This window comes from Dermacentor albipictus, chromosome 3 (genome assembly GCF_038994185.2).
Source record: "Dermacentor albipictus isolate Rhodes 1998 colony chromosome 3, USDA_Dalb.pri_finalv2, whole genome shotgun sequence".
Taxonomy (NCBI): domain Eukaryota; kingdom Metazoa; phylum Arthropoda; class Arachnida; order Ixodida; family Ixodidae; genus Dermacentor; species Dermacentor albipictus.
The window spans coordinates 117,068,505-117,093,277 of record NC_091823.1 but is presented as its reverse complement, the minus strand read 5'-3'; the positions used below and the strand labels follow the sequence as shown (position 1 = coordinate 117,093,277).

The following is a 24,773-nucleotide window of genomic DNA, read 5'->3' as shown; positions in this document are numbered from 1 at the left end:
CTGTTTGGTAGCGTCTCCGTCTCACACTCCGGAGACCCTGGTTCGGTTCCCACCCAGCCCATCTTGCAAGTTCTTTTTATTTATGAATTGGGTTCTGCCATTTTTCGCTCACGGCGAATGCCGCCGGCACCGACGACAACAACACCGACTTTTCGGCGACACGAGCTCCTTAACGCTGTCGCGTTAACAAGCCAATGATCTCTAAACCTGCTGTCGACTTCTTTCGGCCGCTTGCCCGAGGGGCCGGCAATAATCGTCTTGCCCACCGGTCCCCATTTCCACGAACTTTTGGCGCCCGTTGATCGGTGCTTCGCCGAATCGAATAATGCCGCACCGTGACAATATTACGCTCTGTCATGGCGGGTGCTCTCTCTTATTACAGTGCCTTGCCCTTACCCGTACGTGGAAGCCAACACGAACTTTGAGCGCCACTTCTTCAAGAAACGTGTTTGGAACACCATGCAGTGCTTGCCACCACCTCGGATCGCACCACTTGGCACACGAATATAATATAAATGCTTAACCTTCAACGTTGTTCATCATACTATAGCCTTGTTAATTTACACCCGTAAAATTCGTAGGGCCGGGGTGTTCCAAGGGTCTTTTCCTGGGGAACAACCTTCTTTCTAAAAAAAGAGCGTTTTAGGGGTGTTTACAAGGTGAGGAAACCGAAACACCCCGATTACATCTATGAGGGTGTGAAAATTTTAAGAGTGTATAGTGTGAAGAAATAGCAACATTGCCGTCTTTCAGCTTGAGATGCGACATCGAAATAAATATCACGTTTCCTTTTCCGTTACTCCTATCATAGAGTTTTATTCGCAGTAGCTGCTGAAACTCACATTGGTCTTCTTCTCACAGAGAGAAAGACGTTATTCCAGGTCAGACTAGGACCTATAGACCTACGAACGGTCTGTTCCTTTAAGCACACGTATATGCCCAGCACCTGCAACAGTCTATTTTAGCAAACGACAAAGCGATGTTTTCAATTTATATGGTACATTGTGTGGTAGTGCATATATAGTAGTGCTGAAAGTGATACAAAATTCTTATTAGATAATTACAAGATGATCGGTACAGAATTGTCAGGCGTTTGTGAACAGTGGTGATGTGAATTATGTAGCGCGGATAATGCATCATGAAAGAGGAGGAAGAACATGACAGTATTTATATAAGGAAAACAATCGATGTGGTTCCAACCTACGTTCCTATACATCGACGAATAACTGACACCCTGGAAAAGAAGTACGTAAGGGCCTAAAAAAGTCTATATCTCATACCCTTACACCTAAAAAGGTGCAATCGGTCTATAACTGGCACTGTGAGACCTAAAAAGTATACGAGTGTACGGGGGGAGTTATGACCCATTAAACACCCTTATTTACTTTTAATAGGGTAAACTGCTTTGCAATGTAAGTATTCACGTCATGAATAGCAGGAGGTTATACTAAGGATTGCCTTAACTTTTTCGCAGGGATTAAGGTCGACACCACACCATCACCAAGAAGGACGCCGTCTCGGTTGGAAAGGGGTCGTCATTGCGGCCGCCATCGTCGCGATAGCTGGTGCAGCTGTCGTCTCACTGTGGTTTCGGTGGCGAGGGCCAATGAGACCAACTGCGATGGCCCTGGCATCTTCGTCAGAATGCAGAACACCCTTTTGCGAGAAGTATGTCTGGCTCCTCACCTACGCAGTAAACATAAGTGCGGATCCGTGCCAGGATTTCTACCAACACGTTTGCGGCCTCTGGGAGAGCAGGCACCGTAAAACTCGGTCGGTCATGCAGGACGAGTGGGACACCTTCAAGCAGCTCGTCGTTTCAAAGATGGAGAATGCTCAGGTGACCTGACTATGTGGACATTGCAGCAAAACTTCTACCAAATGATTCAAGAAAAAGAAGGCCTAGCAGTAGGTCAGAAAGATTATACCAAAAGATAAATTGATAACCTGCAGAATCGTACTGCTGTTGGAAGCTTAAGAGAACGGACAATAGGGCGCGATGGTAGTTAATTCATGCTGACGGGAAGGGCGAGTGACGATGGCGAAGTAAGAATCACGCAGGACGAGCGCTGAACTCCAACTACATTAGGTAAACCCAGCTATCACGCGACATGGGGACAGAAAGGAAAGCAGCCTACGAATTTACCAATGTCTGAAAAGTATAAGCAAGCCTATATTCGACAGCAGGTAGAAATCATGGCACACCATAGTTCATTCCTCACAAACTACGCGCGTGCCTAGCCTTTTTCAAAGAAGGTTACTTCTCATTCTAAAGGTGTTACTAACGTCCGGCTGACACACGCATGCCCCTCGTATGTGATGTGCCCCTATTAGCTCGCGCGCCTGCTGATTTTCGCTCTGGAAAGGCACGTCGGCTTCAGAGAAAACCGGAGCGAACCGGCACCGGCCAGTCTTGCAGTGCAAGGCCTGTTCACTGGGCCCGTCACCGTGTATGGTAGCGTAATCGTTTCGAATACATAGGCCTTATTAGTCTCCGCAATTAGTTAGCAGTTATTTATACGTATAACGGCTCCTCCGATTGTACAGTGCGGTTCACCGTTAACGGAGACAATCGAATGAGTTCATGTGACTACCCTGAACCTTAAGCTGCAAGTGCCTGCTCAAAGAGTTAGTAACCAAAGTCTCTTTAACGTAAAACTATTCCAATGTGCTTTTATTCCCATCTCCCGACGTCAAATTTGCGTAACCACCGACACAAGCATTGGGCGGTGACACGCAGGGTTGTCTGAACAGAGCAACCAAAGGCTCTCCTCGTTTATAGGCGGTCCCTTTTGTTTGCTTTAAAAACGAATAACATTGCCTACAGTGAGTGGCTTGTCTTACCTATAATTGGTTGACGACAGGCGAGGAGCACGCTCCAGTGGAGAGGAACTCGATAGGGCCGAGGCAGTGCACTAAATATCGATAACCGGAGGAAGAGGATGGTGTCGCCGTCTGCGATTGGTCCGCTTTTTATTACTTAGCTTGCGGTGGTTGTTCGAAAATCGCGGTGGCATGCAACGGAAGGTTAACAACGCCGCTAAAACAGATCCTATGCAAATAAGAGTTGGCCGAGCGAGGTTGCAAACGTGCCGAAAGTGCTCGAAAGCGTTACACGGCCACGCAAAAATTTTTATTGTACGCAAATAAACCCATTCCCTCCGGCATGGGCGAATTAGCCAGTGCCTGAGCGATCGGCAGCAGCCATCTTTTATTCCTTACGGAACGGGGCAGCCTGCGGCTATTCACAAAAGAATTCAGTTTTGTTCGGCATACTAATGCAACTTAATTGCGTGCAAATCACTTTGACGCGGTGAGTTTTCGCTGTTTTGTGACGTCGCGTGACAGGCAGGTGAAGTGGGTGCACCTAAGCTTTTGACCAATAGACGAGGGCTAATGGCGAAAACGCGTCGAATCACAAATAACAATTTTTATTTTTTTTTTCGGTCCAATGATGCATAATCAGCGTGTACGCGTCATATCAGATGGGGAGCCATCGCGGTTTCAGCGATGTGGCGTGACAGACAGGTGAAGTGTCAAAAAAGTTTTCGACCAATTGCGGAGGGCTGATTGCAGAAACTGAATACAAAAATTTGGAATAGCTTTACGTTATAGTGCCCCAACAGAACCGCCACATTACCGAATATAAGACCGCGTTTAAATAAGAGAGAGCAGAGCTTGCAATTAGGGTTCTTTAGAAATTTTGACTGTACCTTGATTAAGTGGGCGCACGCCTTAAGTGAACACATTGTTGTTTTTCAGTCGTAATATTGAAGTCATCATCATCATCATCCGCCTGGTTACGCCCACTGCAGGGCAAAGGCCTCTCCCATACTTCTACAACTACCCCGGTCATGTACTAGTTGTGGCCATGTCGCCCCTGAAAACTTCTTAATCTCATCCGCCCACCAACATCTGCCGCCCCCTGCTACGCTTCCCGTCCCTTGGAATCCATTCCGTAACCCTTAATGACCACCGGTTATGTTTCCTCCTGGTGAAGTCAATATATCTGCAATTAGAACTGTAGTGATAATCTGATCCAATGGCATACATGCTTTATTTTTATATTGCGGCCTTTTAAGTAACGCGACAGTTTTCGTCGGTAACGTCTTATATAATGTTTTTGACTGGCTGCACAAAATTGTGATGCATACCGCTTACCGCATGAATCGCAGGTGTCAGAAGAAAATCTAGATGCCGGAGACAAGGCTAGTCTCTACCTGAAGGCATGTTTGAAGGTATACTTCGAAAGCAACATTCCCAATGTCAAACGCGTCCTGGCGAGAGGAGGCATCGTTTGGCCGGAAAAGAATCAGAGACCGGACTTTCTCAACGCGTTGTTCTTCATGTCACGCTACCTGTATATGCCAGTGCTGCTTCATCTTTCGTTTGCCTCTTCAACGGACGGCAGGTAAGAATCTGGACGTTTGATCAACTATAGCTAACCGAAGCGATACAAGGACAGCATGAAAAGTATAGTATTTAGAGGAAATATATTTCAAGAACACGTTTTCACGGTATGTCTTTAAAGCGAATACATCAAGTATGCCTAGTTGATCTTGAACAATATTCGCAGGTGTTATAGTTACTGCGACATCAATGATATCATCCCTCCTGGCAAATTTCCGGATATATATATATATATATATATATATATATATATATATATATATATATATATATATATATATATATATATATATATATATATATATATATATTGTAAGCATAAGCATATATATATGTAAAGGCATAAAAGCATGCATATAATTGTCCGACTGTTGTATTTGACAAAATCATCTCTATCACAGATTTCCGGCGCTGTGACCCTGAGGCCCCGGGCGGGATTTTTTGTAATTGCCTTTTTTCCTGAACAAACAAATACAAAACATTACGATGCATCACTCTCTCTGTGGGCGATAAGCTTTAAAACTTTCTGGACACTGCCAATTCATCAAAAAGGGAAATCCTATCGGACAGATTTGGTTGCACCCTGAACGCCTCTCTAAGCTGAAGTGCCAGTTGAAAGTGTCACGTAAAGAACGGCCATTGATACGTGCGGGGTGAATTTTCATGTAGCTTTTCGACGAACGGTCTATGCCCAGGAGCCATACTAAATTGTTAGGAATTCCGCCTGTGTTAAGAACCGGCAAGGACTGTATACCGTGCGCGTTGAATTCAGTGGCAATTATTTTTAATGCTTTGCTCGAACACGTCCAAATAAGAAACTGTACAATATACAAAAAACATGTATAGTGGTTTGCGCATTTTAAATATAAGATAGTCATTCATCCAGAGAATAAAAATTCGTTATTGCTGGAGCCATGTTTTAACGGGTAATATGTTTGTTTTTAGATAAAGAAAAGAAGCTCTTCACAGCCCGAAAGACGCGCAATTTTTGCATCCTTTTGAGTACATTTTTTCCGTTGGCCTACAGAGTGTGGTAGACGGTACGGAGGTGTAGTGTGCATAATACCAAAAAAATCTTTGCGAAGTCATTCGTTTTTGGCACGATGGACAAATATTCTAAGAAAACCTGACTCGCAACATGCGACAACCAAGCAGCACCTCATGCATATGTCCATTAATAGCACCACCCATATCTACACACAAGGAGACTAACAGACCAGGAAGTAGGATGCGCAAGTGTATTAGTGTTGCCGTATTTAAAAGCCATCTTTGTCATCGCAAAGAAAAAAAAGAAACGCGACACTATTTGCCTTGTGCAGGGTGTTTCACGTAACTTGTGCCAAGGATTTTAAAAAAGTTGTTTTCCGCAGCTGAATGAAATCAACGACATGCGGTTTGTTGTGCGGCGATCCTTAGAGTATATTTTTATTCCGCCTAATTAGTTAATTAACTAAGATGAACTATGCAAAGCTTGTAATATTCACTTTAGGGCCAAGTGCGGTTCGTTGCGTTGTATAGGGGGTACAGAAACGACCGATCTAATTTTTTATGGCAACGTACATGCAGCGTTGCGATTTTTTTTCGGAGTTTAATGAAAGCCTGCGGAATACGAAATAAAACCACGGGATTATGCGCTCATGCGCTATCGTATTGCAGCGCCCTCTATCGCGGTTCGTGCGAAAGAACCGTGCGTGCGGATGTTGCATGCGAATCGAGCGGCCGCGTCTGTAGGCATTGGTTTCACAGCGCGTCAGCATCTTTGGCGTTGGCAGGCGGAATGGAGCCACTGCCGTCCCCCCTGATAAGCGATATGCTCAACGCATGGTCGAGCACGATGCAATACGGTAGCGCACGAGCGCAGTCACATGATTTCCTTTAGTATTTCACGGACTTTCCTTAAACGCCGAAAAAAATCACCACGCTGCATGTACAGGCGCCGACAAAAGGGGTATACTCCACGCAGTCCACGCAGCGGGAGCCGGAGCAACGGCAAATTGCATCGCAACGCCATCTACAGGCGGCATCTAGGGTCATGTCTGCCGTTAATGAAGGGCACCCATTGGCAGTCTCGATCCCAGATGCCGCCTGTAGATGGTGCCGCAATGCAGTGTGCCGCTGCTCCGGCTCCCGCTGCGTGGACTGCGTGGAGTATACCACTTTTGTCGGCGCCTGTACGTTGCCACAAGAAATGGGATCGGTCGTTTCTGAACCCCCTCCAGAACACAACGAAACGCACCTGGCCCTAAAGTGAATACTAAAAATTTTTCATAATTCGTATTAGTTAATTAACGAATTAAGTAGAACATAAAAATGCTCTAAGTAGCGCCCCATGAGGGAAAGCCATGTTTCGCTGGTTTCATTCAGCTTTTTTTTAACCCTTAGAAGAAGTTACGTGAATCAGCCTATATATGAAAGGGCCAGTCAGTACAAGCCCACCTTTTTTAACCGGAAGAAACAGATTTGTCAAATCAGGTTTTGCCGGCGTTGAAGCCCGAATATAAACGTCGAACAATCTATGAATTCTTTGAACACTAACGCACGCACGATGAACACAATACATCCATAGCATACCACATATTGAAGAGAGGTTTAACGATTGCCACCTCACAACAAACACAGCGCAGACCGCGGGGCTTGCGAATAACGAGAGGTGTCTCCCTTGCACGCACCTGTTCCTTAACGCGTAACGTCACATCTCTCCAGTGGTCATCAATGTCGTTAAACTTGTCTGAAGGAAAGCCTAGGTACTGCTTACGCACAGCTGACCAAGCCACAAGGGAAAAGTGCCATGCAACAAACAGGTGCCATGCAACAAACCCGAACTCCTCTCGAAATTTATGTGGAAACCAGTTTATTTGCACTTCTTTTCGGGCAACGTCAGTAACTACGCGGATACTCTCCATATTGGTGCGATAAACCACGACGTCGTCTACATACGCTAGGATGTTGACATGTGCAGACTCTAATATAAAGCACATATTCAAAGGCTTAACAAAGTGGCTCCAGCTAGACAGCAAATAGCACTGACAAAATGACACATCCCTGTCTAACAGAGGAGTGTACACGCACATTGTGCCGATGTCCATTGACAATTACTCCATTTGAGCAGTAAGTGTGCGTCATTTTTACTGCCTGCGTAAATTTGGTTCCCACGTTGAAATAGCGTAGTAAACTAAAAACGACGTTGTGGGACACAAGATCGCAGCATTTTGCAAATCTGACTGCATCAGAGCCACGTGGGTTTGCAACGCATCACGGCACACTAAGACGCTACGCGCAACACGAACTTTTATTTGGACACTTCGGCCTTCAATACCGCAGCTTTGGTGAGACCCTACGATCAGTGTTATTACACTTTGTGTCCATCTTGCTGATACCTTCATGCATTTTTAAAAATCGACGTTGGTAATACTTGACCGGTTATAAGACCTAACCAATTGACGCTTGTCAGGGTCGTCTTATTTGGTGATCAGAACAATCTGAGATGTATGTGGAAAAAGGAGGTGGCACGTGCTTTTGTCCAGGCCATTCAGAAAGTACCCTGAGGAAGATTGCGGTAATTCCATGTTTAGATGCTTTATAAAAGTCAGCAATAACACGTCCCATGTGGGACGCTTTTTGGACGGCAACGCGTCAATTGCAGTTTATGATTTCAGAAAACATATAGGGCTGCCCGAGAAAAGTCTCAACTTCGTCTCCAAGCCTTGCCATTGGACGCCAGAAATCATTTTATCGCTATAGCAATTGCATGGACACTGCAGGCGCGTTTCTGGCGTTGGCGACGCCGTCGCCGTCATGTTCTAAATAAAGTCCAGGGGTGGTACAATCTTCTCCGTGCGCGTACGCTGCATGTGCGAGTGAAATAGTGCGAGGGTGAGTCGGCGAACGCGGCTCAATCTAGCCTGTGCGAACATGGGAGGCGGGGTGGAAGGGCGCCCTCTCCTGTCGCGCGCGAGGCACGGGGGAGAGGTGAGAGAGGGTTTGCGTTGTTCTCCGGCAGTTGCCTCTTACGGCTGAAAAGCGATCTGAGACGCATCCCGTTGCAAGGGGCTACGTTTCGCGTAGCCCATTGCCGCCTGTTTTTGAAGTTGTCCTCATTAAATCTTGACTCACTAACTCTATCCTGGCTTCTAAATTTTCGTTCTAACAGGCAGTAGTTTACTTTCGCTAACAGCTTCTCCTCGGCCCTTTCAGATGTTCCATCCGGTGTACCACAAGGAAGCGTTCTTGGCCCCTTACTATTTCTGATGCAAATTAATGACATACCCAATAACTTATCATCAAGCATGCGCATTTTCGCTGACGACTGCATTATCTATCGTTCTATCAACAGCTCCGATGATACCTGATCCTCCAAAAAGATCTAAACCAAATTAATAATTGGTGTCACACCTGGCTAATTACTCTAAATACATCAAAATACAAAGTGATGTCCTTCATCTACAAACGCACTAACTTCGACTATTCCTGCTGTATTAAAGATGTCCCATTATCTCGGACCTCATCATTTAAATATCTAGGCGTAAATTTCTGAACAAACCTCTCCACGACTTCCCACATAACCACCATCTGTGCCAGTCCTTCTCGATGACTGGGTTACCTGCGACGTAACCTTCGGAACTCGCCTCCACTTATCCACAAACTGGCATTTCAAACATTTGTTCGCCCTCGACTTCAGTTCGCCGCTCCAGTTTGGTACCAACTCCCCACCAAAACTAACTAACATGCCGGAATCAATCCAAAATAGAGCCGCACATTTCATTTCCCGGAATTATGACCACCGTTCTAGCGTAACTTAAATAAAGATTAACCTTTCACTTCAGCTGCTAAGTAATCCTCGCGACGTATCCCTTTGGTCCTTATATTACAGATATGCCCACCACACTAACAAACATTCCCTACACCTAGAAACGTCGTCGCACACGTCGCACAGATTACACAATCATTACGGCTTCACCCGCATCTATGGTAAAACAGCAGCCTTTAACTCGTCTGCAATTCCACGTGCCATCGCGCTCTGGAACAGCCTCCCCGATAGCATAGTTGTGGAAACTTACCGTGAAAAATTCAAGCACTCACTCAACTCGCTTAACCCTCGTTAACCATTGATATCACACTCACTGTTCTGTGTTATTTTTCCTACCTTTTCTTGCACTGTGATACGTTTGCTACAAACTTATAGAGTTGCTTTTATTGTACTCATATGCAGGTTTACGTAGCTAATACGTTTGACTTTAGGTTGTCCACTTGGCTGGTGTATTATTTATTTTTTATTATTGTTACTATGTTGTATGTACTTGGTTCCATGCCCTCCTTACTTTACAAAGAAGGTACTTTACAGATAAACTAAATATATAAAATATAACTTAAAGATTAAAAAAAAAAGCTATGAAGTTGGTAGCCAAAATTCCGGACAAATAAATTGGCTGTTGAAGGTGTTCAGCCAAAACCCGATGGTGCGAAATAAGGCGAGAATGTCGGCATGCATTGTAGAGAGCGTCAAGTAGGTACTGTGGCCGACGCCAGCGCCCGGCAACTGTCCACAGAAGCGTCCAGAAAAGCTGGATACGCGTTGTTCTTTGAGTGCGGCCTACTTTTGAGGGCACAAGTTTGCCCAATAAAACGCTAGCTTCGTCCGTCACAGTTTTGCTGCCTTCTTCACCGACAACACTACGCGGCAATATTTTTTCTAGTACAGTGGATTAGCTGCCGGTATTTTGTTCGTAACTGAGATTTAATTAGGTTCTCGTACTTACCTCAACCCCAACGAAAATGGTCATGACCTTTATGTTTCCTGTAAGTTTCCTTCTTGTGCCCTGTGTGACCTTTACGTTTCCTTGTCCTTTATGTGAACTTGAGCAAAAATACTTTGTGTTTACGGTATGTTTATCATCCTTTCTTATAACTCGAGGAAATGAACTTTATCTTTCCTATAGGATGTGTCCTTTGTTGTGTTAGGGCGCACTGTCCTAATTGTCGAAGTGTCAATGAGGCATATGTAGGCACAGCCAAGGGACATATAAATGCGCAGTTTTCAGCGATGCGCTAACTGCGCAAATTTTTTTCGACTGATAAATATACCCCGCGAAATTTGAAAAAAAATATCACATTACTGCTCTCCCACCCGCATCAAAGAGAAAGACATACAACAAGAACGGATACTCCCCTAGAGCCCAGCGGCCAAATTGACTGTAGCGCACCAAGCCTATGGGATTAACTTTTCCTGTTTCGGTTTTGGGCACGCGAGTTTTGAATGCTAGCTGGCACGCCCTAGGATGGCTCTGCTACTCGGCGCTCCCTTTTTTTTTTTTTGCTTCAGCTGTATAATCGCGCAGAATTTTCTTGGCGCGGAAACGTTTATTTAATTAAAGTGATTGCGAACGATAGTTACAAGCCTCCATCGAATCTGTGCCACGTGCAATTACATAAAGTAGACAGAAAATGCCTTGGAAATGAGGGATTCTTTATTTCCCTTCATATAGATGCTCGTTCCGGCATTTGGTGCGTTCATCCAACATTGTGGCACCACCTAAGTTGCAGTACATCACGTTCGAAGCTCCACCGGACGGCAATAGCTGAAAAAATAGATTACAACCATGAGTCCATTTGGTGTTTAGACCTTATAGGAATACTGCGTGTAGAGGGGAAACGTGCAAAAGTGGTAAACGGGTGACATTAAAAACAAAAGGAATTCGCGTTTGCATACATGGCGTCGAAAATACCTGACTCATTATAAGCCGTAGAATAAATTATTAAGAAAACATCTGATTTTCAAGCATTCCCCATTCGTGGTCATAATTTCCTCCACATTAAGAGCACAGATGCACACGCGACTGCGCGTTTTAAAAACAAATTTGCCTCTGTCGACGCTATAGTACGCTACATACACAGACAGGTGGCCACAACACAGGCTGTCAGCCATACAATGCTAGCTAGATGCTTGCAGAATGCCTTCTAGTTGCACTCAAGAAAAATTCTTGGGTGCAAAGCATTAAAAAAAAATTAAATTATGGGGTTTTACGTGCCAAAACCACTTTCTGATTATGAGGCACGCCGTAGTGGGGGACTCCGGAAATTTTGACCACCTGGGGTTCTTTAACGTGCACCTAAATCTAAATACACGGGTGTTTTCGCATTTCGCCCCCATCGAAATGCGGCCGCCGTGGCCGGGATTCGATCCCGCGACCTCGTGCTCAGCAGCCCAACACCATAGCCACTGAGCAACTACGGCGGGTGGTGCAAAGCATGCTCTCAGTCGTTCAGAAGACAGAATTTTTGAGTTCTTGGTTTTTGAGCACCTCGGCGTTATATTTTGCGCTTTCTGCCGGCGCAAGCAGCGCACTCCAGTGTTATCTTTCTTAGCAATTGCTTGTCACGTATTCGAGAAGCGTGAGTACCGAAAGAAGGTGTATGTTGCGGTGACATAGGAAGCGTTACAAGTTTGCCTCACGAATTCAGTACAAGCTTGTCTCTACAAATTCAGTACACGCGAAACTGTCACCATGGCCGACTTGCTTTTTCGCTAACTGCGTCACAACCGCAGGGGCGTCGAGCTTGCCTCAAAAGTATCCATAAAAGTAACGAAACTAGTTACAATAATGTTCAGAGTCATAAAAAGTGCTAAAACTTGTCCCAGTATTATTACGTACACACGAAACTTACTGCATAACACGCCCGAGATGTTTTTCGCTAACTGCGTCACAACGCCCGGCGTGACTACTGTGCATGAAATGTACGCCGCAAAGTAGCGAAATTATTTACACTAATGTTGCGGCTTAGAGAAAGTGCCAAAAGTTGTCCCGGTACACGCGAAGCTGCGTCATACGGCCGAGATGCTTCTCACTAACTACACCACAAAGCCGGGTACGGCAAGCGTGCCCAAAAACTACCGAAATAAGTTATAATAATGTTGGGGCTCATAGAAAACGTCGCAAAGATCTGCCACTACGAGTCATTAAATCAAATCAACTACGTCAGGATGGCCGAGCTGTTTTTCGCGAACTCCATCACAAGTCTCGGCTCCGTGCCGTGAAGGCGGAAGTTGCTTGAAATGCGTCGCAGACTGCCAAACAAGATTTCTCACCTTGCCGTAGTTCAATAGTGGAGTGGTGCCCTGTAGAAGTGCAGAATGAACGGAAGAATACGCCGGGAGCGCAACAAACGCGCTGCATCCAAAAGAGACGGGTCGTCGAACAGGCGAACTTAATACGCGCAACCGGCTTCCATGGCTTCGGTGGCCTGTTCGGCGCATGACGCATGCACAACTGTCGCGCCTGGCGCATGGCGTGCCGTAGCTTGTTGCTAGCTAACGCAAGAAAAATAAGCCACAAAGAACAAGTTCGTATACACGCAAAACTTCTTTAGGTTTAGCGGGAAAGAATAAGAGAAAAAATGTAGCGTTGTCTGTAAGTTCATTTCATATTCTTTCTTTTCTGATGCTCGCTTCAACTAACGGATCGGAGTAACACTATAAGAGTAAAGTGTTGCCTATTGGCAGTTTTCCCCAAGTGTCACCTATTGAATTTCTTTCTGTATGCGCGCTTCATAAAGCAGCGCCCTCGAACAGGATCCCTCTGAGTTAGCTAGAAAGAAATAAAACAAATAAAGAAAAACATCGTGATCGAGCTAGTGCCTCATCTGCCCCGGCCCGGCCGAATTAGTACGTCGGGTTTGGTGTTAGTTGGAAACAGGCTGTGATGGCTGAAGTCTTAGCGTAGATAAAGTGCACACATGGTTTCTCTTTTTGCCGCAAAACCTGTCACTACAAAAGCGAATTGACAACGTCAGTCCAAAGGTTCAATAGTGCGTTTTGATTGTTCCCAGCCACCACGTATTTCCCTAATAAGCAGAAGGAAAACGTTATCCTTGCCTTCTCACGGTTTTATTTTTGTGACGCTCTTCTTTCCATCTTTACTTCCCCTTTCCCTTCCTCTAGTGCAGGGTAGCAAACCGGAGGTATTAAGTCTGGTTAACCTCCCTGCCTTCCTCTAATTTGCATCTCTCTCTCTCTCTCTCTTTACCCTTGCCTTGGGAGCTGCAAATGGCAACAAGAGACAGGCCTAAAATAAATATCAATTATGGAAGTGTGGTGGTAGACAAAATGCATCAACTATGAACCAAAATGATGATAACCAGAAACAAGAAACAGTGGCGGAGGGCTCAACCTTTGCGTCCTAGCCTTCGCACGGATGCTTTAGCATTTGTAGCCTCAAATCATCATGCCAGCGTACGGGACGTGGCCGCCCAGGTATTGATTTCCATGTCATCAGTTTGGAGAAATCTAAATGAGTCTGCCTTTCACCCGTACCACCTTAACATGCAGGAACGCTTGGAAGACAGGATTCTGAAGAATCGCCTAGATTTCTCGAACTAGGTCCTTACATAATCTGATGAGTCACTGGACTTTTTGAGCAATATTCAAGTGGAAAGAGGAAGTCAACTTTTGCATAAACGCCTAGCTCTATTTGCATAGTTACATTTTTGCGTGACTCCAATCCACTCTTGGTAAAGGGCGCTCGATACCGGTACCAGTGGTCGTTCAATGCGTGGTGCGGAATTTACACCGGTGCTCTAATCTGCCCCAGCTTTGACAACAGCGTTACGTGGACGAAATCCTTGAAGGAGTGGTGGATGACGTTGTGAGCAAGGTCTCGCTGTTACGTCTTCCCACTTCTGGGGTATCAGCAAAATGGGGCGCCAGCACACATCAGCAGCCGAGCACTAAACTGGCTGGATGCGACTTTTCATGCAGAATTGTTTGAAAGGCACGGGCCTGTAAATTGGCCGACTAGGCCATCTGAAATCTCTCCACTCGGGTTACATATTTGGGGTAATGTGAAAGATCGTTTTACATGATCGACACGACAACGTCAGATGAGCTCAAGGCAAGGATGGCTGATGTCTGCCGTATAATTCCAGAGTAGGTCATCAAGAAAGCCACTGAAGATGTGACCAAGGGGCCTCAATACAGCGTAGCTACAGAAGGAGACATATTAAACGCGTCCTCTGGGCAGCAGCTGGCGTTCAAGGGCGTTTACGAACGTACAGATAATAAGGGCACACTGGAGTCTTCTGTTTTTTTTTTTTTTCACGCAGACGTTCCGATTGTCAATTCTGCAAATTTAGAAGAGATGCCTTTACTTTTTTGAGCGAATCAGTTTTGCCTTTTCTCTGCACGAGGGTGACTTCCTGGTCTGTTTATCTTGCTTTTATATTTTATCACGAACCTGTTTTTGCAGCGTGTATACACCATCATGAAAAACAAGACCGTAACTTTAATCTGGCTTTGGTCCGAAGCAAGTTTCTGGCACAAAATATAGCTGCGCGCGCAATCCCTCGATCCGGTGCGAGCAGAGCCGATATTCTGAAACATGCTATGCGTATTCCATTGCTTTTCGCGTTTTGTGCATGGTCAGAGCGGCGCTTCGGACACGTCATAAGGGGATTTTGCTATCAGTGTGATCAGTCGGCCTTGAGGGACAGATAATAAGTGAGAAGTAGCACAAATTAGAGGATGGAAGAGCCACGAAGCCGCGAAACCTGAGGTTGGTGCTCCTTCGCTACCATTAACCTCATATTGGTGCTCCTTATTATCAAGGTGATGCGCTGTCTCTTCGGGTTTGGGACAGGAAATGCAGTTGCTTTCTATCAGCTTATTTGAGGGCGCTGCTTCATGATGCGGGTGGGAGTGCAGCCACGTGGTATATTGCATGTCTCTTGTTTCGTTTTATTTTACCAGGTGGAAAACATTAGTACGCAATTAGTACGTACCTGAAAACAGCCATTGGATGTGCCTATAAATGTCTCATTGATACTTTGGGAATTAGGACAGTAGTTCTCTCGACTTACAAAATTATTAGGAATTGCCTAATTAAACCCCAGTAACGAAAAATTTACTGAAGGTTATTCCACTGCAATGGAAACAACCAGGACTAGGTCTTCGAGTAAAGCAACCATTCTTTCTTTAAATATTGGTGCATGATAGTTGGAACAACCTGTATAATTTTATATTTTATTCTCTAACAGAAATGAGTCCAAGCCAGATTTACTCGAAATCAGAATCAATAGCAGTCATACGCAGCAGTGCTTATACTCAGACTCACAGTATTAAAACAAAAAATAAACAAAAAATAAAGAGAGGCTACAGTTTCACCGGATATGCGAAGCAGAAGTAGCGATAGGGAAGTACAAAACAATTACACCAAGGAAAATTACACGTGCACCACCGAGAGGCGTTAGATTCTTGGAAGTGCGAGATGACTCAGGCTATGAAATTAAACTGTCTCCTTATATGAGGTATTGTGTATACTCATATAAGGCCTTCGCTTCACTGAACGATTCTTCCAGGTCACGCAATGTTTCTTCAAGTGCTCCTGTTATTAAGGAGAGACGTTCCTCGATTCAATTTTTTATTACTTGTTCTATAGGTTTCAATATTCAGCCAATTGTAGAGTTTTCTATTCAGATCTCAATTATATTATTGGTTTTGATGTAGCTGGTATAGTTTCAGAGTTATGAGATGCACAATGGCAAAATATATTAATTTTTGTTGGAACTTTTTTCATCTACTAAAGTTTCACGAAAAGCATCGCGCTGTAGCTTGTTTATCTCTTTGTAGATCACAAAGCGCCAACATCTAGCGAAACAGCGTGTTCAATTACTGGAACTGTACAAAATGATAAGAAGCATTTCAAGAATTTTTTTTCTCCATTCCCTGAAAGGTAATCTTGTACTTTCGCAACTACTGCTGGGAGACATTGCAATTTCAAGCAGGTATCAGCATTGCACATATGTTCACGAGTATGTATGCCAAATTTTGTTAGTATAAGACAATTAAAATGCAAATGGTTATTTTCATGTACTTTTTTTTCAAGTTACAATAATTGAAGATGCTCTTTGAATAGATATCAGCACTTCGAGGGCTACAGAGAGATAAATTAGCTACAGCGCAAAGCTTTTTGCGAAATTCTATTACACAGTGAAGTGCTCACAAAATTAATCTATTTTCCCGTTGTGCAGGGCATAACTCTACAACTTTGGTGGCTACACAGCAATGAATCACATATCGAAATCTGTTTGTAATGCTTACTAAGTGGGTGGATTTTCAATTTAGCAGCACAAATAATAAAGGGGGTTACAAATATTAGATGAGGTTCGGAAAGCCCCTTACCCCCCCCCCCCCCCCCCTTCGGAAGAATAAACAGAACACTTCGCCTGTGGTGGCGACCATTAACAAACCCGCAAACCCACCGAGCTGAGCAAATTCCGACTTTGCACCAAGACTACGTACCACAGTGCTTGGTGTTGTGCTGACTATTTATGCCGCTTTGTGTGCTGCTCCAGAATAGGCTTCCTTTCCAAAGGGTCCTCGACCGCACAATCGCACTACCTGGAGCAGTGTGTAGGCGTATTGCTAGCTGTCGCTGGCCGCCATTTGCGAGTAGATGCTCCGTAGTGGAATGTATCGAAAGCGCTCGCTCACGTCTAATACGGCGCAAACTCGCGCCCGCTGGAAAACGGCGCCACCGTACGACGGAAACGATGACGACATCACGAAGCACGTGCAGAAGAAGCCGACGAACTAGTAACACGAAGCTCGTGGCCGGTGTGCGCACGTCACAGCTGTGTTCGATCACATGCTAATGTGTCCTTACAGACCTAATGTCCCCTTTAGTTGCTTTCTGAGTGCAAAAATTGGACTGGTTGCTACAAACAAGATTCCATATAATTATCTGCCACGCTCTTAAACCAATGAGGTTTCGTGCCGCTATCACTGGGCCATGAGCTAGTTATGAGGAAAGAAAAAGAAAACAGATCGAAATTTCTTTTATCAGTACTGATTTAAAGGAACAAATGGAGCTGTGCAGGCCATGTAATGGGTAGGGCACATGACTCGTGGACCAATACAGTTGCAGAATGGATTCCAAGGGAACGAAAGCGCAGTCGAGGACGGCACAATATTAGGTTGGGTGATGAAGGAAATTATGTGGGGTGTATAAATGAAGAAGTATGCTGGCGCAAGTTGGAACCAGCTATAGCGCAAGGCTTGGGTAATTGGAAATTATTGGCAGAGGCATGCCTTATGCAGTGGACAAAAAATGCGCTGATGGCACACATATATGTATATATATATATATATATATATATATATATATATATATATATATATATATATATATATATATATATATATATATATATATATATATATATATATATATATATAATGTATACGATCACTCTATTGCGAACAATATTATTAGGATATCTCGATTTTTATGGAACGTACATATTCATTCTCAAGTTAATTGTTGCAAGCAGGCTGTCGAAAGATGTGCAGACTGCGGAAGAGTTGGTGTTAACAAACCAACTAGAATTTTCCTTGGCACTGCCAGAAATTTAGACGTGTTGTAGCTGCATTTGTAGTTAATGCTTTACGAGACTGCCGAATAATGCACGCATGATAAATGTTAGTAGAACACCAATACTTAACGCCGCATATTCTCAGGAGGCTTTCCTCGAAAGGGGTGCAAGACACGAGGTTGCTAGCGAATGAGTATGATTTGCTTACTAAATAACTTCGATTTTGCATTACGCTTCCAGAACTGTTGTCGCAAGCTTAATTTGCAACTTTCAGTTAATTGTTTGCTTGTGGCATAATTGTATGAGGCATATTCCAGAAGGAATAAAAACCTCATCATTACTACTGCATGTGTGAAGTGCACGTGACTTCAGGAATATGATCTGCGCTACATTTCTAAATTGAACAGCTGGGTGGCCGAGTGGCTCTCACTCGCGCAATGCACTGGCGGTCCGGCTGGTTCAGTAGTTGCACTGCAGGGATCGAACGGATGACGTGGCTGGCCTTGTCCATGTGCTTTTCTTCTACATTACATTGCCAGTATGGGCTTTTTGCTTTAGAAACAGTTACCATTTGCCTGCTGCCTAGGCGCAAATTTAACAGCGGAAACTGGGTCCACGTGCCTAATTGAGTCAGTCCGCCCAGCAGCGCAAGACGCAGGGGTGCAAGAGTATGAAGGCGAAGACGCTATGCACGTTTTTTTTTTCTTTAGTAACCAATATTTAATGGTGGCGCACTATGTAATAGGAATGAAAGAAGACGGAATACGACGAACAAAGCGCTGCTGTATCGCTACCTTTAAAACCTTAATCAATACATCTCGCCCAGTTTACGATTGTTTTATTCACTAACCTGGCAGTGAGGACGCGTTGTGGCTTCTGGTCCTGTTCCATCAGATGATTTCGCGTATTTCCGGTTGCTGCATTCGGTAATTTCTAACGGATATTACCGCTTTTGCTTAAATATCTTCCTGGGAAGCAGTAACCACGTGACCCGCATGTTTCCTTGCTATGCAGGACGATTTTGCTGCATTGGACGGTGCGCGATGACTACCTAAAAAATATGAACTTATTTCTAACCATCGGGAAGACGAACCACATCCGCGAGCATCTGCGAGTCACGTACAAAGGTTTCGGCGGGTCACCCGACGAGACGCGGTTCGCAGAAATTATGCATCACATCGGTTACTTTCTTGACTTTCTGAAAGAAAATGCAAACCCGGCGAAGACACCGGTCACGTTCAACGATAGTGAGAAATTTCTGCCGTACGCGCCCTCTGTGACAAGGGAAAGGTAAGGAAACACTATATATTTTCCTGTGCATAATAACTACGACCTCGAAATCAACTTGAACAGTGCGGTCGTGAATTTTGGGCTGCAACGAACTCGGTCCTACATAATAAAGGCTGAATGTAACGCACTAGGTTGCGCCAGATGTGACTTCGTGAAGGACACAAAAAGTGCCAGCTCACAACCACCCTGGTGTCGCATGACTTTCGAAAACGGCCATGCTTACTTGTCATACGGAATGTGTACATGCGTTGCAGAAAGTTGCTGACTTTAGCAAAGTAAGATGAAAATGTACGGGAACAAAACTTTTACAAGAGAAGAATTTCTTTAAGAGCTTTCTATTTATTGACAAAAGAGCAAAGACCAATAGTACCGCGATTCTCATATTTGGTGTTTCCAGTTATTATAGAGAAGTTCGTTCGGGCACGTGCCGAAGTGAAACATGTAGTCAAACTTAACGGTCAAAGCACCTAAATTTATCCTTACTGTAGCATCAAATGAAACAGGCTTTGAAAGGATGAAACGCTTGGTATTACGTCCTTAGTTTCCAAGCAAGCCTACAGCATTAGACTACCCAATAAGCAATAAATACGTGATGGAACCATCGTCTGCTGCGAAAGTAGTGGTATGGTCCTTTATGTAGCTAATTTCATTCACTGCTCTAGTTCCTGCTACTCTTCAATGATGGCAGCACGCACTTTGCCTTTTTACCGCGTACTGACGACCAGTTTGTGAGGCATGCGGCGGCCACACAGTCTGCAGCCACCAGAAGGCGCATCGAGTGATTGATGCGCGACGACGTTTCAGTGTCTATTCAGGAAACATAGCCTCAGTCATAACGCACTGTGCACAAGGTTTCCCAAAGCAAACACCTTCTTTGTCTCGTTTCGGTGCATATACCTTATGATGCGCCAGCAGTGCCAACCAGCTGACGCGTCATATATGTCCTCGATCGATGGTGTCAAAGTATTCACCACCGGCGAAACAAGATGTCTACTGTTAATTATGTAGCTTAAGTGAAGAAACTCCTATCAGCGAAAACGAAGAGTTCTTTTATGGTCTCTGAACTATTATATTCACCCATTAAAAGAAATAACACCGCCCACTAGTGCCGTCTCGAGAGGTTTTGATATTTAATCTTGACCAGTCATCTAGGGAATATCGACAAACGTAAGGGACATATTAGGACAAAAATATACTGTAGAAGGATCGACATTTGGGCGAGTTGGTACTGGTTGAACATCTTGAAGGGGCAGCGCAATAAGACGATGACAGAAGGCAGGAAACGCTGTCCTGTGTGGCAGCGCTGTCCTGTGTGTTTCCTGCCTTCTGTCATCGTCTTATTGCGCTGCCCCTTCAAGATAGGACAAAAATCCTAATTATACTTTCCTATATAGGGTCTACATAGGGACCGTTTACTAAATAAAATAGAGAAGTGCTGGTGCTTGTCTTCATAAACATTGCTGGCTTGAAATAGACACATAGAAATGAACACGGACACACCCTAACAGCTTTCGCCTATATGCAGGCTATAGGCTCTTTCTAGTAGAAAACAGGCGACGTCATTAACGTTTGTATAGACAGGCATAAAGTAAAAATACCCGTGTATATGTGATGGTCAACAGAATATAGATTCCTCATTAAAGATTCCTATAATTTTCAGATTTATTCATGGGATATACAAGTTCCTTACTGAAAAAAAAACTAACGAAGAAACATACACAAAGTCAACATAATCTTGCGCTTAAATCTATATTCTTAAGAAAAGTGGCCCACGAAAATATGCTGAGTAGGTCAACATCACTGTGAACATTATACCGAACGTTACGTGTCAGGCTGAGTACAATAAAAAAAAAATCAGTGCTCCTCCAAATTTTCAAAATTTGTAATCCTTTCACAGGCATGTTTATCTTTTAATACCATCGCTAATGAACACATCTGCAAAGTTTCTAGTTTACACTGTCCGTACCAATTTACTAAAATGGAAGCACAAGACCATCTTTTTGTGTACACGAGTGCGTCTTCTTTTTTTATAGTGTGCGATATGAAAACAAGTGCCTCCAAATTTCCATTTCACTATCCTGGATGCTTCTCTTGCATTCAAAGTTGCCCGATTCTGCTCAGTGTGTATGCGTAGATTTCGTTATCTACAGAGACAAGCTTTTGTATGAAAACGTGACAAAACAAATATGCCAGGAGCAAGGTTAATAATACAAATTATTACAAAAAAGTGCGATCACAGGAATACTTGCGTTTGCAGAACAGCTCTTCCTAGCTTCATCTGCTTTAGTGTTCGCCTGTATGATATCCTAAGCAAATGTCGCGGGCCCTCCATTGGACCCTTATTCATTCGTTTTCATGCGCCTTTTATCGGTCTATAAAGTGTGCGATCGTTTATTAACATCTCCTCCGCAGGTGGGACTCGGCTTTCCAGCAGTACGTCAGCGGCTCTATTCGGTCCTACAGTGGTGTAACCGTAGATAGTGTCCCCTACTTTAGAGCGGTCTTTGATCTGCACCAGACGTATGGCGAAGACGTCATGAACGACATCGTGGAAGCAATATGTGTTCAGAATCTTGTAGCCTTCACAAGCGTAGACATGCTGATTAGCTTCTACGGTGGACAAAGAGACCGGGCGCACGAATCGGTCAGAGAAGGCTGCTTTCAACACTTATACCTAATATTCGGCTTTGCTGTCAACAATCAGCTCATGTCACATGGTCTAGCACAAGCGCAGCAACATGTCAGAGACTTCGGCGAAAACCTGCGGTCCACGTTCCATAGCTCTCTCGGGGAGCTGCCAAGAAATGTGAGCATGCGAAACGAATCTGCACCAAACCCCGAGGACGTATTCGACGCAGTTTTTGATTTCCTCATTAGATCCGTGCCTCTTGAATATCCTTGGCCGTACCGAAGCTACCCGAACGTATCCGATGATCCTCTAGAAAACTTGGTGCGCTTTCAGGGCTTCTATTCGAGGATACCCGGGGGAAGTAAACCATACTTCATTACTTACCAGCCTGCGGACTACGTAAGGTTCAAGGATTTTCGGATGATGCTGCACTACCTGATGTTCCCCTTCTACACTGACACTATGCATGTAGGTGTACTCGCTGGAGGCCTGGGCTTGCGGCTTGCGGCGACGGTATTCTACTCGGTCATCGATGAGGCTGATCAAGCAGAAGCTAAGGAGATATACCGGCGAAATCACGAATGTTTGGGACTTAAAGAAAAAGAAGTCGACTTAGATCTACAGGGAGCCACCGCGGCAGTACCCGTAACTCAGGAACTGTACTCGAAGATGCGCAAGAAAACTCGCTACAACAAGCTCCTTGGCAGTATCATGAACTTCACGGAAGCGCAGGTTCCGTTTGTCGCTGGCTGCTATCTTCTGTGCGGGGAGGAACGTGGACCGGCTCTGTGCAACATACCGCTTAAGCATAGTGCAGAATTTTCAAAGGCCTTCCGCTGTTCTAAAGACGCGAATATGAACCCTAAAAATAAGTGCTCAATGGTGCCCCACTGAGAATATTGTGAAGTCGTTGTATTTAATGCACATTATTTGTTTCTTTGTGTGTTGTTTAATTTTCATAACATTTACATTTTTAGCGCACGAAAAGGGACGAGAGACAGGAGTACGATGCGGACACAGCGCTAACTTCCAACAATTGTTTTTTTATTCTACAAAGTGGTACGCATATACATTTATAGGGAACAGACAGCAGTGGACGCATGCGCATATGTACTGGATTTTAAACAAATGAGACAGCAGTGAGACATGTGTAATGGAAAGCTAAGATGATATCGAAGATGAAATAGGCGACCATGCATAACTTTATTTATAGCGATTGTTGGAAGCTGAATTTTGATTTAGCGTCTGAATTTAGTCCAAATAAATTTTCAAAATATCGAAAGCTTGAAAACCATGCAGCACGAAGTTTATAAATTAATAGCTCTGCATCAAGAACAGATATCGCGGTTCTGTAAACAGCATCTATTAGATTATTGAAAGCGGACAAATTTTGTGTTATTTTATATCTCAAGTGAATTTGTTACGTTGTGTACAAAAGTTCTGCAAAAGCTGTATATTCATATAATTAAATTTTTGAAGTTCATGTGTAACAGATCAATTTAGTCCGCTTTAGATGTACTATTAGATGCCATTCACGGAATTCTTTGTCGCCGAGTTAGAGTTGTAAACTTGAGAGTTTTGTTTACTGAAAATGTTCGATTTTTGTGAATTATTCATAAAAAAGTTGCCTACCTAAATCAAAAATTTGAAACAAACAGTCACTACATTTCAAGATTTCTCTTTATTTTTAATGCAACAAACCTCGTCAAATTTGGTGCAATGGTTGCCGAGAATAACGAATTCTCCTCTTGCGCGTGATTAGATAGGTCTACCCGAGCTAAAGCTTCCTGTGAAGGTGTCGCAGAACACCCGTTATTAACGCCCCGGGCGTCGCTTGGCGAATAATCATTCTGATCCTCAACCTCCACGTGGCGCAAGGTCCTCCACGTGGCGCAAACTTTGTCTCACATTGTTTACAAAGTTATTCCGCGGAATTTTGAGAATGACTGCTCACAAACAAATGTCACGAACCAAAACGCCCACAGCGCATGTCTTTTATGTTCCTGTAACAATGCCACATCTCGACTACATCGCGACCCGGTCGGCGTTAGAGGCGTTCATCTCTACTACGTCCCGATGTGGCCGGCGTTAACGGCCTGCAGGACCACATCATCATCACCAGCAGCAGCAGCACCAGCAGCAGCAGTGGGAAGCCGAATAAAGAGGCAACGAAAGCTTCGCTTTAGAAATATGACTCGCTATAACTTGCTGTGCACGTAACCGTCACATCGGCTATCGACGGCCAGCGAAATGCCGTAAGCTGCCGTTTTCTACAAACGCAGGCGCGCGGTGGGAATGCCAACAGTGAGCGGGAGAGCGTGGCTCTTTGCCCTCTGATTTCCACAACGCCATTCGCGTATTGATCTAACTTGGTTTCGAATCTATTTGCCACGCGTTCCCGCTCATGTTGCTCCCGATGGCACATTTAAGAATCGAAAAAATAACTTGTGGCACACAAGGGCATCGCTATAAATTTTTCTCCCGCCCTAAATTCGCCTTCCTGCTGATAATTTTTACCACGAAGTTCTGGTAGTTTACAACCTTGCAGGTCTGGTAAAAATAAAGAAAGAAAAAGAAAACGGGCAGCTTGTATAAGGACACAAGTGCGAAACATTTCTTTTTTCCGTGAAACGGTGTAGAAACGAGGACAACAGTTCGCATCCAAATTGTTTTTTCACTTTTTTTCCTCCAATGAAAATACTTGTTCCACTAAATTCATTTGTGTGGTGCAGATATGTCGTAGGAGTACGCACATCACATTCATGTGTAAGCAAGCTAATTAAAGTTTGTTTAGCATGCTTTGCCGTTTACTGGATCCCACTTTTCAAAAAGTGAAGAGCGTTTGTTGCCTCCGCGTAAATTCTGTCGATGAAGTTTGCACGTGGCTGAAACAGGATTATTCGAAATATGATTCTGGGTCGCCACTTCTGGGAGCCTAGATCAAGGTACACGCGCAGGGAGAGTCGGCACTATCGCAAATGGCATGTGACTGCGACGTCATATCTTTTCACGTATACACACGCAGCTTTCGCGACTGAGTGCTAACGAACACGATGCCAATCGGGGCTCACATGTATGCCGT

General features: G+C 44.3%; 1 protein-coding gene across 1 annotated transcript in view; it reads left to right on the top strand.

Annotated features, from left to right (window-relative positions):
* LOC135915620 (neprilysin-1-like) overlaps positions 1-22,678 on the top strand; it is a 32,691-nt gene extending 10,013 nt beyond the window's left edge. The window contains exons 3-6 of the mRNA XM_065448730.2: positions 1,475-1,840; positions 4,176-4,411; positions 18,787-19,062; positions 21,475-22,678. Of these exons, the coding sequence (XP_065304802.1) occupies positions 1,475-1,840; positions 4,176-4,411; positions 18,787-19,062; positions 21,475-22,585 (1,989 nt within the window). The 3' untranslated portion in view covers positions 22,586-22,678. The remainder of the gene's footprint in view (positions 1-1,474; positions 1,841-4,175; positions 4,412-18,786; positions 19,063-21,474) is intronic.
* The last annotated feature ends 2,095 nt before the right edge of the window (positions 22,679-24,773 follow it).